The 16,298-nt window shown below is 32.4% G+C and overlaps 1 protein-coding gene across 2 annotated transcripts; it reads right to left on the bottom strand.

Annotated features, from left to right (window-relative positions):
* Nucleotides 1–1,272: 1,272 nt before the first annotated feature.
* On the bottom strand, nt 1,273–8,292 carry LOC132746353 (complement C1q subcomponent subunit A-like). 2 transcript variants are annotated; one of them, XM_060735471.1, is made up of 2 exons: nt 7,810–8,292; nt 1,273–2,346 (listed from the first exon to the last, which is right to left on the bottom strand). In XM_060735471.1, the coding sequence occupies exons 1-2, from the start codon at nt 7,991–7,993 to the stop codon at nt 1,997–1,999; spliced, it is 534 nt and encodes a 177-aa protein (XP_060591454.1). In that variant the 5' UTR covers nt 7,994–8,292; the 3' UTR covers nt 1,273–1,996. The 2 variants fall into 2 exon arrangements, with proteins under 2 accessions (XP_060591454.1, XP_060591453.1); XM_060735470.1 differs by having other exon boundaries at nt 1,273–2,397; nt 7,810–8,283.
* Between the last annotated feature and the right edge of the window lie 8,006 nt (nt 8,293–16,298).

The following is a 16,298-nucleotide window of genomic DNA, read 5'->3' as shown; positions in this document are numbered from 1 at the left end:
CCCCAACGGTAAAGCTGGTAGGCCGTCACATATCCACAGTGTCGAGCAAATAAATGAAATAAAAATAACAAATCCTGTATTTTACAAAACCATGTGTATTGTAAATTAAAAATGTTAGAAATGTTCACCAGTTTCTAGGTTACAATTTTAAATGTTTAATAAACAACATAGCATGAAACATTCCTTCAAACAATTGTTAGTAAATGATCAGTCATATAATATGTTTATATAATATCATGAAAACAATAAATTGATAATACTTTTGTTAAAAATATACTATGCACTACCTTTAGTAGAATATTTTAATCACAGAAATAATTGAAATATATGAAATTCTTACTAAATATATCTTATTTGAATAAATATGTCTTATTTGAATGAAAGAAAGCATAAACTATGTATGGAGAGCTGTGTTCCTTATACATGTCTTTTCTAAATAAATGACACTATTATATATTCATTTATTACCCTTCCAGATTTTTTCCGCCTTTTTGATTGGCTATTGATCACCCGAAAGAAATTAATATTACCGAGCCAGACGGGTAATATATACACTAAATGTTTCCGTTGGGTACCCCACGTTGTAAACAACATGCGCTTTGGCGATGCGCGTACGGTTTGATCTTACACGATGTAAATTCTGATTTACAAGAATTTTTTAACTGTCAAATGATAAATATATACAAAAATAGAGTAATGATACATATTCTCATCAGTATTGAAAACAAATATGACCTTGTGAAAGCTTGATATTAATTCCAAAAAAGTGCGTTCAACAGACTACGCCTTTTCTCTTGTTTACATTCGTTACGTTCGCAAGAATGTACGTCATGTATTTATGTGACGTCATGTTGTGGTGAAGGGGTACCCTAAAGGGAATCTTATTTCGACGTTTCATTTGAAGTAGCAATGATTTATTTTAAAATCGTCTTAGCTCGACAGGGGAAGGGTAATAAAATTATTATGTTGGTTTTGGAGTGATATATGTGGATATATTACCTGCCAAGATAAAATATCACCCGAGCCGTTGACAGGTAATATATCTACATATATCACTCCAAAACCAAAATAACATATAATATATAGGCAATTTATAGAGTGCAGAGTTTTACACATAACATATCTACTTTGTTGAAAATCAAAACAAATACATATTCTATTTACAAAGAGACTGTGTAGCAATTGTCTGTATTTTCTAATATACAATAAGAGCAAAGTATATCTTTTGAATACCACACGTTTTATCTGCAAAATATAAAATGACATATGCCATATTTACCGACTCACCGAGGTTTTCAACATATACACCAAAATGATAGCTTTAAACTTAAATTATTTTCGTACGCTCAACCGTTGAATTCTTGGCGTTATTTTCTTTCCGTGCTTCTGTTGAATAAATAATCACAATATTGTCACTTCTGAGTACGTTTTATGTAAACAAATATCCTTTATTTATCCTTTGGTGTTCGATATACTCGTATGTCCTATTATGCATTAGAAATTAATACAAAATTCAAAGAAAAATGAAAAGTACAAAGAAAAACAGTGTGTTATTTTTCACAACGACACACACATACATAGCCTAAAACAAAACAAAGCAAACAAACGAAATAAATACGATCTCCAATTCCACGAACATTATGCTGGTTTCCCATCGTTTTTTGTGCAGCTATAATTATTGCTTACAAAATCACAGAACCGTCTTAGCATGATTCCTAGACACAAGATTCTGTGGTAAATTGTTTATGAACTTCAAGTTTAGATCCACGGATTTCTGAAGAAAGCACATTAAGTCTACGTACTTGCCTAAAATATATACATATACTATAAACAGAGTGATGAGCCTTTTCTAGGCAAAACATATTGGGTATTTAAATTATCTTTATATTAAGTGATTGATTGCAAGTAAACACATTTGTTCCTCATTATCAATATTTATATCCGGTTACTAGAACTTTCCTTGGTATATTTTATACCTAGTTTTGCTTTTATATAGTTATTTGTTTAAGAGAGATCCAGAAAAAGTATTCCATCCGTAATAATCATTATAAAACTCTGAGTAAGAGTGTACCCACACTTTTTCCGTTTTGTTTACCATGGCGATTGTGCTCACAGAACTACAACTATAAGCACCGTTATCATCATACTCTGTACTCTTTGTTAACAGTATATCTTCTTGACGTATGTCGTAATACGTAACATTATTTCTCTCTTTACAAAGCTGAACTGAGAAAAAATAGAGTCCAGTGTACGGTGAAGTAAATATCCCGGTAGAAATGTTGTAACCTTCACCTTGGTTTGTTATGACGGTATCGAAGACAACCCTGCCCCGTGCAGTTACTGTTCCTATAGAAGATAGACGGGCATTGAATCCAACAATTGGTATCAGGGACTTGTCTGCAGAGAAACAAGATTTAAAAATTTCAATACTGTACGTAAGATATGCGTTTGTAGCAAATTGACTTTTGTATACAAATATATTACCAAACTACGAATAAATGCTATCAATGACTAATAATTATAATCTGAAATCGATCTCAGAAACAAACTCCACAAATGAAAGTTTTAAAATACATGCAATCGATAGGAAAATAAATATAAGTTTTGTCCTACAAAACAAGACACGTTTAGTTCGCGTAAATTTTTGTAAATGTTTTTTCAAAATTTTACCCTTATTAATTGTTGAACTCCACCGGAGCCGGTGCTAAAAGGCGTGGAATTAGTTAGAATTATTTTTCAGTACCGTACGGAAACATGCTAAATTAAAACGAGGCTGTAACGAGTTTAATTTTGTCGTTTTGAACGTTTGTAAGGCATGCTTTATTTCTCACTATTTGATTTTCTATGTTATCATAATTTTAAGAAAAAAATATATATCGAAATCAAATATACAGCTGCAAGTATTATAGCAATTATAATAAATAAATTGTTAGCATTACGTTCAAAGACATTGGAATATTTTGTTTGTGATTTTATATTTAGGTGGGATATTTCGAGCATAATGTCACTTGCTTCTTGTATAAAAATACAACGTAAGGTCTCACATTTTAACTCGCTATTTGTTCCAAGACATTAACCCTCTGCCCTCATCTTCACTTTTTCAGTCTGTCAATCAATTTCTAAAGCACATATCAGAGTTTGCAATAGTGAGACTTTATTGTAGAACCTATGATATCTATGAAATTTTACAGACTGATTATATTTAAGTTTTGGAAAGAAGAAAAAGTCATGTGGGGTCAGGTGATGTGGAAAAAGGAGAGTGTCGGAGCGGAGCGCAGTTACGTTCTCAGACGCTAAAATCTTGGTCTTGAACTACCATGATATCCCGATTCGGGGCGATGTATGTGTAGTTTTAATCAGAAAACCATTTCTTAAGGACTTGCATGTAGCCGTTTTGGCGATATTTTCCATATATCCCACCCTGTGTCCCTTTGTGACAAATATGTCGCTATAAACATGAATCCTTTTCTTTAATCTCTATTTTTTCAAATATCATTTCAATTTTTATCATTTTTTTTCCAAAACTTTTTCTTTATGATAGTCACATTTGGAACATATCGTTTCGTCATTTCTCCTTGGTGTATGGGGATGCCCAAACGTTGCAGAAATTATACACACAAACATTAGAATGTATGAAAACATATTTGAGTATGACTGTAATCAAACCTGCCTGAAAAGACGCCTTTTCTGCAAATGAACAGTTATAGGTAGTTGCTATATTGAAATTAATCATATTCATCATTGTTGTTGAAAATCAAAGCTTTACGAAAGAAAGATATTTATAATTAATTGTAAAAGGCATAGTTTTAAAACTTGGAATTGATCCATTTTATGAAAAAAGGTGCTGCTTGTAGGTATCACTGATTATGCTAAGTATAGATACTTACATACCTAGGAATGTTTTACATGGTCATTATGAAAAACATCTGTAAATAATTTGGAAAAGAGGATATGGAAACAAAAAACTTTGATTTATGTCTTTTGATTTATATCACATTTTAAATAACAATTGTACACATTAATACAAATTTAATAGTAATTGACACTGATTTCGGGACGAAAATGGTCATTTTTATATAATTGTACGCCATACTAACTATGTAAAGGTATTATGGGGACTTTCAAGCGTTCATTGGTGGGGAAAACCTGGGTTAATTCAGCGACGTTTCGTTTGCTAGCTTGATACCTTCATCATGAAAAATTCAAAAGTCCATTGGCAGGATTCAAAGCCACTGTTACCTTGGCCACTCGAACACGGGGTACCAGAGGTATGTTGAAGTTCATAAACAATTTACCACTTGAACACGGAAGACCAGAGTATCAAAGAATTGTATGCAAAAAGTAATACACTCGAAAGAAATTGGGCCAAAGAACCTTTAGATTTCTAAGCGCAATAAAGACTTAAAATGAAACAGACTTTGTTTAAAAAACTGTTTATTGACATAATGCATGAATCATTGGATGTTTATCGGATAACACCTGTTTCTCTTCAGGATCAATTTTGATATTCACAATTTTCTAGTATTTGCCAAGTGATAATGTCATAATTGCCAAGTAAGGCTTCATTATTTATTGTATAGTTCTTAGGGTGACATTTGCCATAATATAGTCTCTAAAACAAAACGATAATCATTATATATAGCGCCACATTTACATAAAGAGATGCATCTGTATCACTCAGGAGATAAAACATGTAGCCAAAATCATGCGTTTTATATGAAACAAACATCTTTCTTGAACAACAGGCTGTTAATACGTTACTGCAAACAATCAAACTGCGAAACCAAATATCAAACTAGAAATGTGTCCATAGCTCACGGGTTCCCCAACACTCCACTGTTTTGTCAATCTTATAACTCTAGATCAAAAATTTTTGGGCTAAATATGCCTCAAATTGATAACTAAAAATTCTTTACTAAGTTAAGGACAAGAACTGAATAAATCCACAAGCAAATGCCAAGGTTCATAAGTGAGTACACGGCTGACCAACATTCTTGTAAACTTCCAGGCCTACAGGTCAAATACTTTTTGAGCTATGCATGAACAAGTTGAAGATTGAAAATTTATACTATGTCAAGGGAAATAACTCAAACAAATCTGAAAAAAATCCACATGCGAAACCCCAGGTGCATAGCTTCACAGTGATGTTAATCATTTTTCCTGTTAAGTTGGTTGTTTCTAACTAAACACTCAAGGAACAAATCACACAACTTAATGGAACTGTTTTGACCAGGGCAATAACTTTTGATTACTGGATAAATCTAACCGCGAAACCAAAGTTACAGAGCAACATTCCTGTAACGTTTCATGTTTCTAGGTTAAAAACTGTTTGAGCTACGCGCGACACAAATCAAGAATTGCAAATTTTCACCAAGTCAAGGCATAACTCTGACAAAACAGAAAAAAGTCCACAAGCGAAACCTCAGTGCACTACTTTACATGCTGATCAACATTCCTGTAGAGTTTCATGACCCTACTTGAAATACTACTTAAACTACGTGCAACACAAGCTAATCATTTCAATTTTTTACCAAGTCAAGGGCAATAACTCTGATATTACAGAAAAAAGTTTACAAGCGAAACCCCAGGTGCTCAACTTCACATACTAAGCAACATGTCTGTAAAGTTTCATCACCCTAGGTCAAATACCTTTCGAGGTACGTGCAACTCATGCTTAAAATGCAAATTTTTACCAAGTCGAGGTCAATAATTTTAATATCGCAGAAAAAAAAAATTACAAGCGAAAGCCCAGGTGCTTAACTTCACATACTAAGCAACATGTCTGTAAAGTTTCATGACTCTGGGTCAAATACTTTTTTGAGCTACATGCGACACAAAATGAGAACGGAAGGATGAATGGGTGGACAGACGGATGGACGGCCGATGGTCGGACGGACAAGGGTAAATCTAAATGCCCCCCTATAGTGGGGGCACAAAAAGAAAAGTTGTATACCTTATTTTCGAATGCGATGGTATATCTATTAAACGGGCAGAAAAGTTAAATTTTCTGACTTGGAATAACTCGTCTTTATTAAAGTGACATTATGCCTATCCAAGTATATACAGTGTGTGAAAATCAATTTAAGTTTACACTTTACCTAAATTCCTTTTAATTTATGAAATAACTTCACATGAACAATAAAATAATCACGTTCGAAATTTCTGTATTATATATCGGAATTAAACTGTTAGTTCAATTTATAGAAAAAGAGTGGGACAGTCTTTCTATATTTTAAGCAAATTTATATTTTATCCTTAACATTTTCCAATATCAACAATAATAGCAGACAATTTTTAGCTCGACTATTCGATAAAAATAAGTAGAGCTATCCTAGTCACCCGAGCGTCGGCGTAACCATTTATGTTATATTAATGTTTGTACCACTTCAGATTGAAATATGGCTTTAAAACTTTGCACATTTGTTCACCATCATGCTCCAACCTGTAGACAGGAGGAGGTAACTCTATCTAGTATTTTGATAGAATTATGCCACTTTTTCGACTTAGAATCTACGTTAAAGTTTGCGTACCACCTCAAATAATTTTCAAAGACATCGACATATGGCTATGAAACTTTGTACATTTGTACACCATCACGCCCTTAACCTATATACAGGAGGAGATAGCTCTATAAACTATATAGCATTTTGACAGAATTATGCTCATTTTTTTGACGTAAAATTTACGTTATAATTTGCGTTCCACCTCAGATATTTTTATATATCATTGACATCTTGCTTTAAAACAAGTTGAAATTTTATACAATTTTGAGAGCAAAACAGGACTCTTCACAATGCCTCTAACTGTAGCATGGATTTGAAAAAAAAAAAGTCCGTTTGTGAACTTAGAAATTTTACATTATTAATGATCTTTTACTATTAAGCACAAAGAATAGACGAGCGTGCTGTCCTACCGACAGATCTTGTATGCAACACAACTTAACAAGCTACCTTTATGACCTTAATAAAAATGAAAGAAAAATACGAAAACACATGTTTTAATTTCAAATGATTGAGAAATGATTGTGTCTGATTATAGTGAAGTTTAAAATATCTCACTACTTGTATTTTATAAGAATTCTCCACTATCTTGAATGTTGAATAAATTTCAAAATCATTAAGTTGACTTTGAACGTCAACTTTGTAGCAGAATTTGATTGAGAAGGAAGATTTAAAATGGAACTGACAGATAATGTGTATAATTGGCACATAAATAGTGATTGTTCATGCGCACCACAAATGATAACATTTTCTTTCTTCTTCAAGTAGTCCTGATAGAGAAAATATAAAAATATTTCCAAGAAAAAGCATAAAATTTATTGATCATAATGATTTTGCAGTAATTTCTCTTTAACCTGAATGATAAATGGTTTTCAAACAACATTATCTTTAATTTCAAGTATGATGTTTTATCTTTAAAATGTTATGCATTGAACATTTTAAAGTAGCTACTTTGAGTGCAAAAGACCTAAAAACATAAAATTCGAAAATTTTACATAGATCAACTGGGGCACTTAAAATGGAAATATATGCATAAATCTTAATACAGAAAATTGATTTTAGAGCAATTTATAGACTTTGAGTCTTTTTTTTCTTTTTTTTCTTGCACAATAAAAGTGTTAACTATGGATAAGGGTAGTGAGCGTTTTTTAATGTTCTGAAATTTTGTACATAGTATTGGTATAGACCTAAATCAAATAGTTTAAATATCTTGAAAAAAAAGGTTCTGACCCAGTTATGTCAAAGAATACCTCAGGTGAGTCACCTTAATAAGCACTGTGATCTTACAATAAATATTGTAATATAATACCTTTAATTGTCGCTATTTCTGGTCTAAGTTCATCGTGCTGGATTTTCAAGTCGGCAAATTCTTTTCGAAGTTGACGCAGACGTACCATTAAAGCATTCAGATCGTTTTCTCTACAATTATCATTGTTTGCAAGCAACACATTCAAGTTACCAATTACAACGAGTATAGAGAGAACACATTTCATTTTTGCAACAAAATTTGATATTAAAATGTCCGCATATAATCAACAGCAACAACAATAACAATGTCCGTTTATAAAATATTATTACGTCGGAGTTTAAATTTGTCCCTGTTAATCTAACAGTCTGAAATGTTTCAACTAAATAAAGATATATTGTGTTTACGGTACATGTAATCAGTTTTTCCTTGTATCACTACACTATAATTATCATACACCTTCTAAAGAGAGCCCACATCATATTTTATTAAGTTTTATCAGAAGATAATATGTATTTACTGTTCTGTACACAACCACCTCGTATGACTGTATACAACCACCTCGTATGAGATAGAGAGATTAAATGTAAAGAAGCTTTACAGGGAAGTTTGGCGGTAAAGTTAAAGTGCCTGCCCGTGACTGAAATCATGTCCGAGGGTTAGATATGGTTCTTGAATTAATGGGTTAAAAGTATGATTCTTGAATTAAAGTAGTTATAAATGAAATTATGGCTCTTTTAATAGAATGGGGTAAAGACATGGTTCTTGAATATAAATGGGGTAAATGTATGATTCTTGAATTAAAGTAGTGAAAGATGAAATTACGGTTCTCTAAATAATGAGGTAAATGTATGTTTCTTGAATTAAAGTAAGTAAAGATAAAGATATTGTTCTTGAATGAATGTGGTACAGGTATGGTTCCGGAATTTAAATGGTTAAATATAAGGTTTATTAATTAATGGGGTACAGGAATGGTACTTGAACTATGGTAAGAGATAAAATGATTGTTCTTCAACTAATTGGGTACAGGTGTGGTTCTAGAATAGAAGTGTTAACGATAAGGTTCTAATTAATTGGGTGCGGATATGGTTCATGAATTAAAGAAGTGAAAGATGGAATAGTGGTTCTTTAATTAATGGGGTACTGAAATGGTCCAAGAATTAGATTGATTAAAGATATTGTTCTTTAATTAATGGGGTTCAGGTAGGGTTCTTGAATCAGAGGAGTTAAAGATACAATACTTGAATTAATGAAGTACAGGAAGGGTTCCTGAACTAGAGGGGTTAAAATATGGTTCTTTAATAAATTGAGTACATGAATGGTTCCCGAATTAAGTGGTTTAATATATGGTTCTTTAATTAAATTGACCTTATGCCAATCCAATGGTATAAATGAGTGAACAAGTGAATGTCAAAATAAGTTTTCCTTTTGCCATAATTCTTTTTGATATAAAAAATAACTTTACATTAACAATGAATGAACAACGCATGGATTCAAACGGTATTTTCGTAAATATCCATTAGAATTAACCTGATATATTCATTTCATAAAAAGAGTGGGGCCGTCTATTTTATTTTATATTTTAGGCAGATTTGAATTTTATCCTTAACATTTTCCAATATGAACCGTTAGTCAATCAATATTTTAACAGTCAATCTTTTGAAATATATATCCAGTTCAGCTCAACTTCACTATGAAAATATGAGCATAATGTCACTTTAATGTAATACAGGAATGGTTCCTAAACTAGAGAGGTTAAAGATATGGATCTTTAATTAATAGGGTACAGGTAGGGTTCGTGAATTAGAGGGTTACAGTACAAATTGTGTTGAAATCAGGAAGTTTTAAAATGTAATATAATATGACACTGCTATTCATTACTACAATGAATGATAAAAATTGAGGAAAATTTATGATAGAATTAAAAGAAAATATAAATAAATATCTGTGATATTAACTTCCTGCTTTCAAATCCTGTATTCATATTTGTTTTAATAATGATATTTAATATTGAAAATTTGCATTGCGGAAAAGCAGAATTGCCAGTTAAAAAAGAAAAAGAAACATAAAAGTAAATCTACTTGAGCTAACAATGCTAGTACTTGGGTTTTTATAATGATTTCAGAAGAAAGTTATTTTTAAGAAATGTACGAAAAGTATAAAATTTAGTTCAGTCTTTAAAAAAGCAATCGAGCTTTAATAAATATGTTTAAACCAAAGCTTATTTATTGTGTGTTTTGTTACAGTTTCTTATAAAAAATATTTATTTGCCATTTAACTAAGCCATCTTTTGAATGAAAAGATATTTGTTTTTATCAGTGCCAATCAATGTGCTTTTTTTTCTATTTTCAAATCCCAAAATATTTTTTACAGGAAGTTGTGACTGTTATATATAAAATATATTTAACTGACAAAATTCCTTTTTTTTATCAAATCAAAGTCGTTTAAATAATAATGTCTTATGAAGTAACATAAACTCTAGAATTTAAAGATCATTTTAAAAGTTCTCTCTTAACATATTTTTGTTGATGTTTTGAAATTTACCTAGTTATGTGAACATTTAAATAAATAAATTTATTCATTCATCTCTGTTTTCTTTCAATTTCAATTCCCATGAATGGTTCAGTTTATATTTTGAATCAATTAGCCACGGTCAATCATAAAGTCTCTGACTGATGATTCCTTGTACTCAGGATTTGTACTCAACCTTTTTCTTATTAACAAACCAATTTTGATTTTTACATGGTCTAATATAATTTAAGCAAATACATTATTGTATTTGATGCTTACTTTGAATATCAGTACATGTATACAAAATTAGGCATTTTCTTTTTTTAATCCTTGCAATTATTACAATAAGTCACAGACACTTGGTGTGTGGAGCTTAAAACACCTTAAAAAATCTAAATAAAATGTATATTTGTCAATCCCAGCACATGTACTGATCATATATATCAAAGAACTTAATATAAGCCGTTTTGAAAAAAATCATATGCATATTGACTATAATAATACACAAGATAAAAATGTTCGCCGGAAAAATCCACACACATACCGTCAACATCACCATTTATTTTATTCCATTTCCATTATTTTTCACATAATCCTTTGGTCTATCGACACAAAAGATATAATTCTTCACAATGATGGTCAATTTTAAATGTTCTTGAAATTGGCAGCCTAGCAGCCTGGAGTTGGCAGCCTAGCAGCCTAAAATCATGAAGTTGGCAGCCTAACAGCCTGGCAGCCTGAAGTTGGCAGCCTAGCAGCCTGGCAGCCTTGCAGCCTAAAGAAAACTAAGGATAGTTCAAACATGAAAACCGCCGAAAATGAATCGGTAGCACATACTCAGACCATTCCCCACCTTATTTTAATATCATGATTTAATTTTATTTTTTAAGATATTGAACTTTCAACGATTTATTTCTAAGATTTTGATTTTTTTTATTCTGACGCTCAAAAATTTGTGAAGTTAGCAACAACCTAAAGAAAACTTAGAATTGTACAAATATGAAAACGGTCGGAAATGTATCAGTGGTACTTAAGTAGAGCCGACCAGCGGTCATTGTTGAGCGCAAGAAAGATTTTCGTGTTGCTTAATGAACGTTCAGCGCTCGTGCTAGAAACTTGCATTGCTAGAAGCAATTGCGACAGCTGTTTACATTTTTATAAAGCTCTGTCGGAACATATACTGCAACACAGTTTCTAGAGTGGACGAAGCCTGCAACAGTGAAAACTCGCACCGTGTCTTCCAGCGTCCACATCCGCGTATAAAAGTTTCCTTCTGTTTTCTGCTCAATGACGCACCAAAAGTCCCATTCGTAGTCTTAGTCTTAGCACATTTTCTTGGCGGAAAAAATGTGGTTAAAATGGAGTATAAGCGACGTCATGTGTGTTATTTATGATATCATATTTTGTATGGATATGTTTGTCATGAAGTTGACGATATTCAAGGCATATTTACTTTAGGTCTGTAAATGTGTTGAAACGTGAAGAGATATACAATGCATATGTTTAAACGAACATATATTATAACGTAAAGATTTTTTGAACTAAGGAACAATAGCCATTTGCTCCATGGTTGCTGCATCCGTGGTCTTGTAGATGATAAAGCCAAATAATGAAGCGGCGTGTATGCCTCTACAATTGTTTTGCTGATAATTTCACTAGATATGTATATAATTTTCATTTTTCTCATATAAATGCGTTACGCTAGCTACGCCCCTGGTCAGGCTATCGTACAGGAATGTTGAGAATATTAGCTGAATATCTTAAATTTATATATTTTGACTTTCATTTTACATATTGATAGTCATTTTACTATGTTCTTTGATGTAATTTTAAGATTCAACAGTATAATACAAGAAAAAGCAATCTAAAATAACACAAAAAACAACAACAAAAACCGCATCACTATTAAGATGCCACAATTATTAAAAAATAAAGATCGCGATATTGAAAGAAGACGTGGAATGGTCTAAGTATGTGCTACCAATTCATTTCCGACGGTTTTCATGTTTGTACTATACTTAGTTTTCTTCAGGCTGCTAGGCTGCTATATTCACAAATTTCGAAGCGTCAAAATGAAAAAAATGTTCAACATTTTAAAAAATAAAGATCGCGATATTGAAATAAGACGTGGAATTGTCTAAATATGTACTACCGATTCATTTCCGACGGTTTTTATGTTTGTACTGTACTTAGTTTTCTTCAGGCTGCTAGGCTGCTAACTTCACAAATTTCGAAGCGTCAGAATAATAAAAAAATAATAAAATTCAATATTTTAAAAAGATAAAGATTCCAATATTGAAATAAGACGTGGAATGGTCTCAGTATGTGCTACCGATTCATTTCCGACGGTTTTTATGTTTGTACTATCCTTAGTTTTATTTAGGCTGCTAGGCTGCCACGCTGTTAGGCTGCCAACTTCAGGCTTTCAGGCTGCTAGGCTGCCAGGCTGCTAGGCTGCCAACTTCACAAATTTCGAAGCGTCAAAATGAAGAAAAGAAATAAAGTTAAATTTTTAAAAACATAAAGATCCCGATATTGAAATAAGACGTTGAATGGTCTAAGTATGTGCTACTGATTCATTTCCGACGGTTTTCATGTTTTTAATATCCTTAGTTTTCTTTTGGCTGCTAGGCTGCTAACTTCACAAATTCGGAGTGTCAGAATGAAAAAAGAAATAAAGTTAAATTTTTAAAACATACAGATCCAGATATTGAAATAAGACGTGGAATTGTCTAAAGAAGTGCTACCGATTTATTTCTGACGGTTTTTATGTTTGTAATATCCTTAGTTTTCGTTAGGCTGCTAGGTTGCCATGCTGCTAGGCTGCTTACTTCACAAATTTCGAAGCGTCAGAATGAAAAAAAAAGATGTTAAGATAAAGTTTAATGTTACTTTATCATGATTACTACCATCAACATAATCATTATCATAATGCAATCAATGTACATTTTATTTGGATTTAAAGGCGTTTTAAGCTCCATACCCCAAGTGTCTGTGCAATAAGTCATCTCAATCAGGATTGTATGAAATATCTTATAATGGGATAGTATTTTATAATTATTTTATGCCTGATTTTGTGCTTACAAGATTTATTTCTGCTCATCATAACCATCATCTATATGATCACCATCATCACCATTATCAAATACTTCTCCTCATGAATACCATCATCATAATCATCAACATAAAAATAAACATATTTCTGCTCATGATCACCATCACCAATATAATCATCATCATCATAATCAAAATACTTCTTCTTATCAACACCTACATCAATATAATCATAATTATCACTATCAAATAGTTCTGCTTATGATAACCATCATCAACATTATCATCATCACAATCAACATACTTCTGCTCATCATAACAGTCATCAATATAGTCATCAACATCACTATCAAATACTCCTACTCGTGATTACAATCATCAACATATTTATCATCATCATCACAATCAACATACTTCTGCTCATAACCACCATCATCAATATAATCGTTATCATTACTATCAAATGCTTTTTCTAAACTTCTGCTCATCATCACTACCATTAAATAATAATGTCATCAACATAATCATCATCATAACAATCAACATACTTCTGTTCAATATCATCATCATCAACATAATCATCATCAATGATTACAACATACTTCTGCTCATCAACACCATCATCAATATAATCATAATTATCACAATCAACATACTCCTGCTCATGAAAATAACCATCATAATTGATAAGTCCTAATGGTGGATATTAATTGATAACAACTATGTTTCTGGTTTAATCGTGTTTTCTAAGGTTCCATGTTTTTCCGGAAGTCCCGGTATCATATTACATACAATATACATATATACTATGGTGGTCTCACATACATTATAACATTAGTCTATAGGACATCACATCCCTCCTCAAGTTAGATATAAAACATCAGTTTTAAATTGAACAATCAAAATGCTTAAATCATTAAGATATGAATTATGAAAATATTATATTATAGTTATGTAAACTGATATTACTAAACATGATAAACTATTCTTACAATTATTTGATTACGATGGAATACATATAATGAATCTAACTGTAAAATTCATCCTAACTTTTTTTTCTCTAGAAATGTTCACTCATGGCTGTTGACACATTCCAATCGTTTGTAGGTCAGTTCTATGTCAGTTTTACTATAGTCTGCAGTATCTAAATATATCCACTACATGAGCAATATCGAACATTTACACTATACAAACATGAATATTTATTTTGTTCTAAATCTGATAATTTGTTTATTTTTCTCTTAAATATTTGTTATTAAATGCATTGTTAATGTCCACACTATATTAGAACTTCAATGTACATGTACTTTAAAAATTGTCTTTAAATCATGTTGCCGTATATAAGGTGTCATGTTACTATTGCGCTATTACGTATTAATTTTTTCTATTGGGAATCTAATTACATAAAATTATATCCATGATGTATACATTATTAAACCTCGCATGGCAGAGATCGCGTGACCTGCTTGTTCCACTGGGTTTATTATTGCCCATTTTCACTGTGGAACCAAAAATCTAACTTACAAAATCTTTTAAATATGCGGGCGGACGACTATCTCGTGCTGGCCTTGCCGCATAAACTCGTGTTTTTGTCTTTCAGCGGTTTCCTCCCCCTGATAGTCCTCAATATCGCTTTCCCCGTTGCTGTTTAGGCGTATTCCCCCATTATGTCTGGATCTACTGTTTTCATAACAGATGAGTTCCTGGTGACACAATGTCCTTCATCATTTCGAACACTTATCATTGGTCCCCTTTTTGTTTATAACTTTATATGGGGACTGGATTATACATTGTACTTGACTTTCTTGGTGTTTCGTTTCTAAGTAAAACTCTGTCTTCCGACGTTAATGTTTTCGTTCTCGTGCGTTCATTCGCTGGTCCTCGTATTGTTTTGATTTTGCTTTTGATAACTCATCATTTCTTCGTGCTATTTCGTCTGCACGCGTGTCCTCATTTTGGTGTTGATTAATGCGTCTGGCATAGCGTTACCGGTTCCTTCCGAACATTAGCGAAATGGCGTAAATCCAGTTTTGACACGTGCGGTGTAGCTCTTACTGGCGGAGAAATCTGAACAGTTCTTGTTTGTAATTCCTTCCTCCATGAATGCCGATTTAACACTCTTCATCAAACGGTTTGTTGAATGCTTCTGCCTGAGCATTAGCCCTTGGCCACCTAGGCGTGATTTTTCTGTGTATAAAACCGTAAAATTTTTGCAAAGTCCGCAAATGCCGTACTATTAAATGGCGATCCATTATCTGTTTTAATCACTTTGGGGACACCAAACAATGAAATTATTTTGTCCATAACCGGTATGACCATATTTGCTGAAACATCTTTACTATTTCCACTATTGGATATCGCGAGTACTCATCTACTGCAACCAATAGGTAATCACCGTTTTCTAGAGGTCCACAAAAATCTGCACTTATATTTTCCAAGGTCCAGATGGCAAATCTGACATTTTCAGTGGTTCTCGCGGTCTTGGTTCCCTTGAGTTGGCTTGACAGGCTAGACATTTTTGTATTGCTGTTTCAATTTCTGCATTCATGTTCGGAAACCATACCTTTGATCGTATATAGCTTTTAGTTTTAACAATTCCCTGGTGCCCTTCATGTCCCAGTTTTATTGCACGATTTCGGAGTGTTTTCGGTATCAACTAATTTGTCATTTCTTTAATAAGACCGTGTCATTGTGAACCGTCAATTCATCTTTTACGCTTCTGAGTACCACCAGCTCTTCCATGTCGATTTTAAAATTTGTCACTGTTTTCATTTTCATGCCATTTTCCATTCTTTGCGTATTCAATCGCTTTCTGTATAGTTTTATCTTTGACTGATTCTATTTTTACTTCATCTAGTGTCATTGCATTTTGGCACTGCCTGTGCGGAAACGAATGCTACATATTCCTCGGCTATATTTCTCTGCTCGTCACATTTCAAACGGATGACGAGACATGTAATCAGACGGGTTATCCTTTCCAGGCCTGT

Source organism: Ruditapes philippinarum, unplaced genomic scaffold, assembly GCF_026571515.1.
Source record: "Ruditapes philippinarum isolate M1 unplaced genomic scaffold, ASM2657151v2 ctg2590_1_1_1_1, whole genome shotgun sequence".
NCBI lineage: Eukaryota > Metazoa > Mollusca > Bivalvia > Venerida > Veneridae > Ruditapes > Ruditapes philippinarum.
Note: the sequence above shows the minus strand (reverse complement) of the source record. Positions and strands in the feature narration are given on the sequence as shown.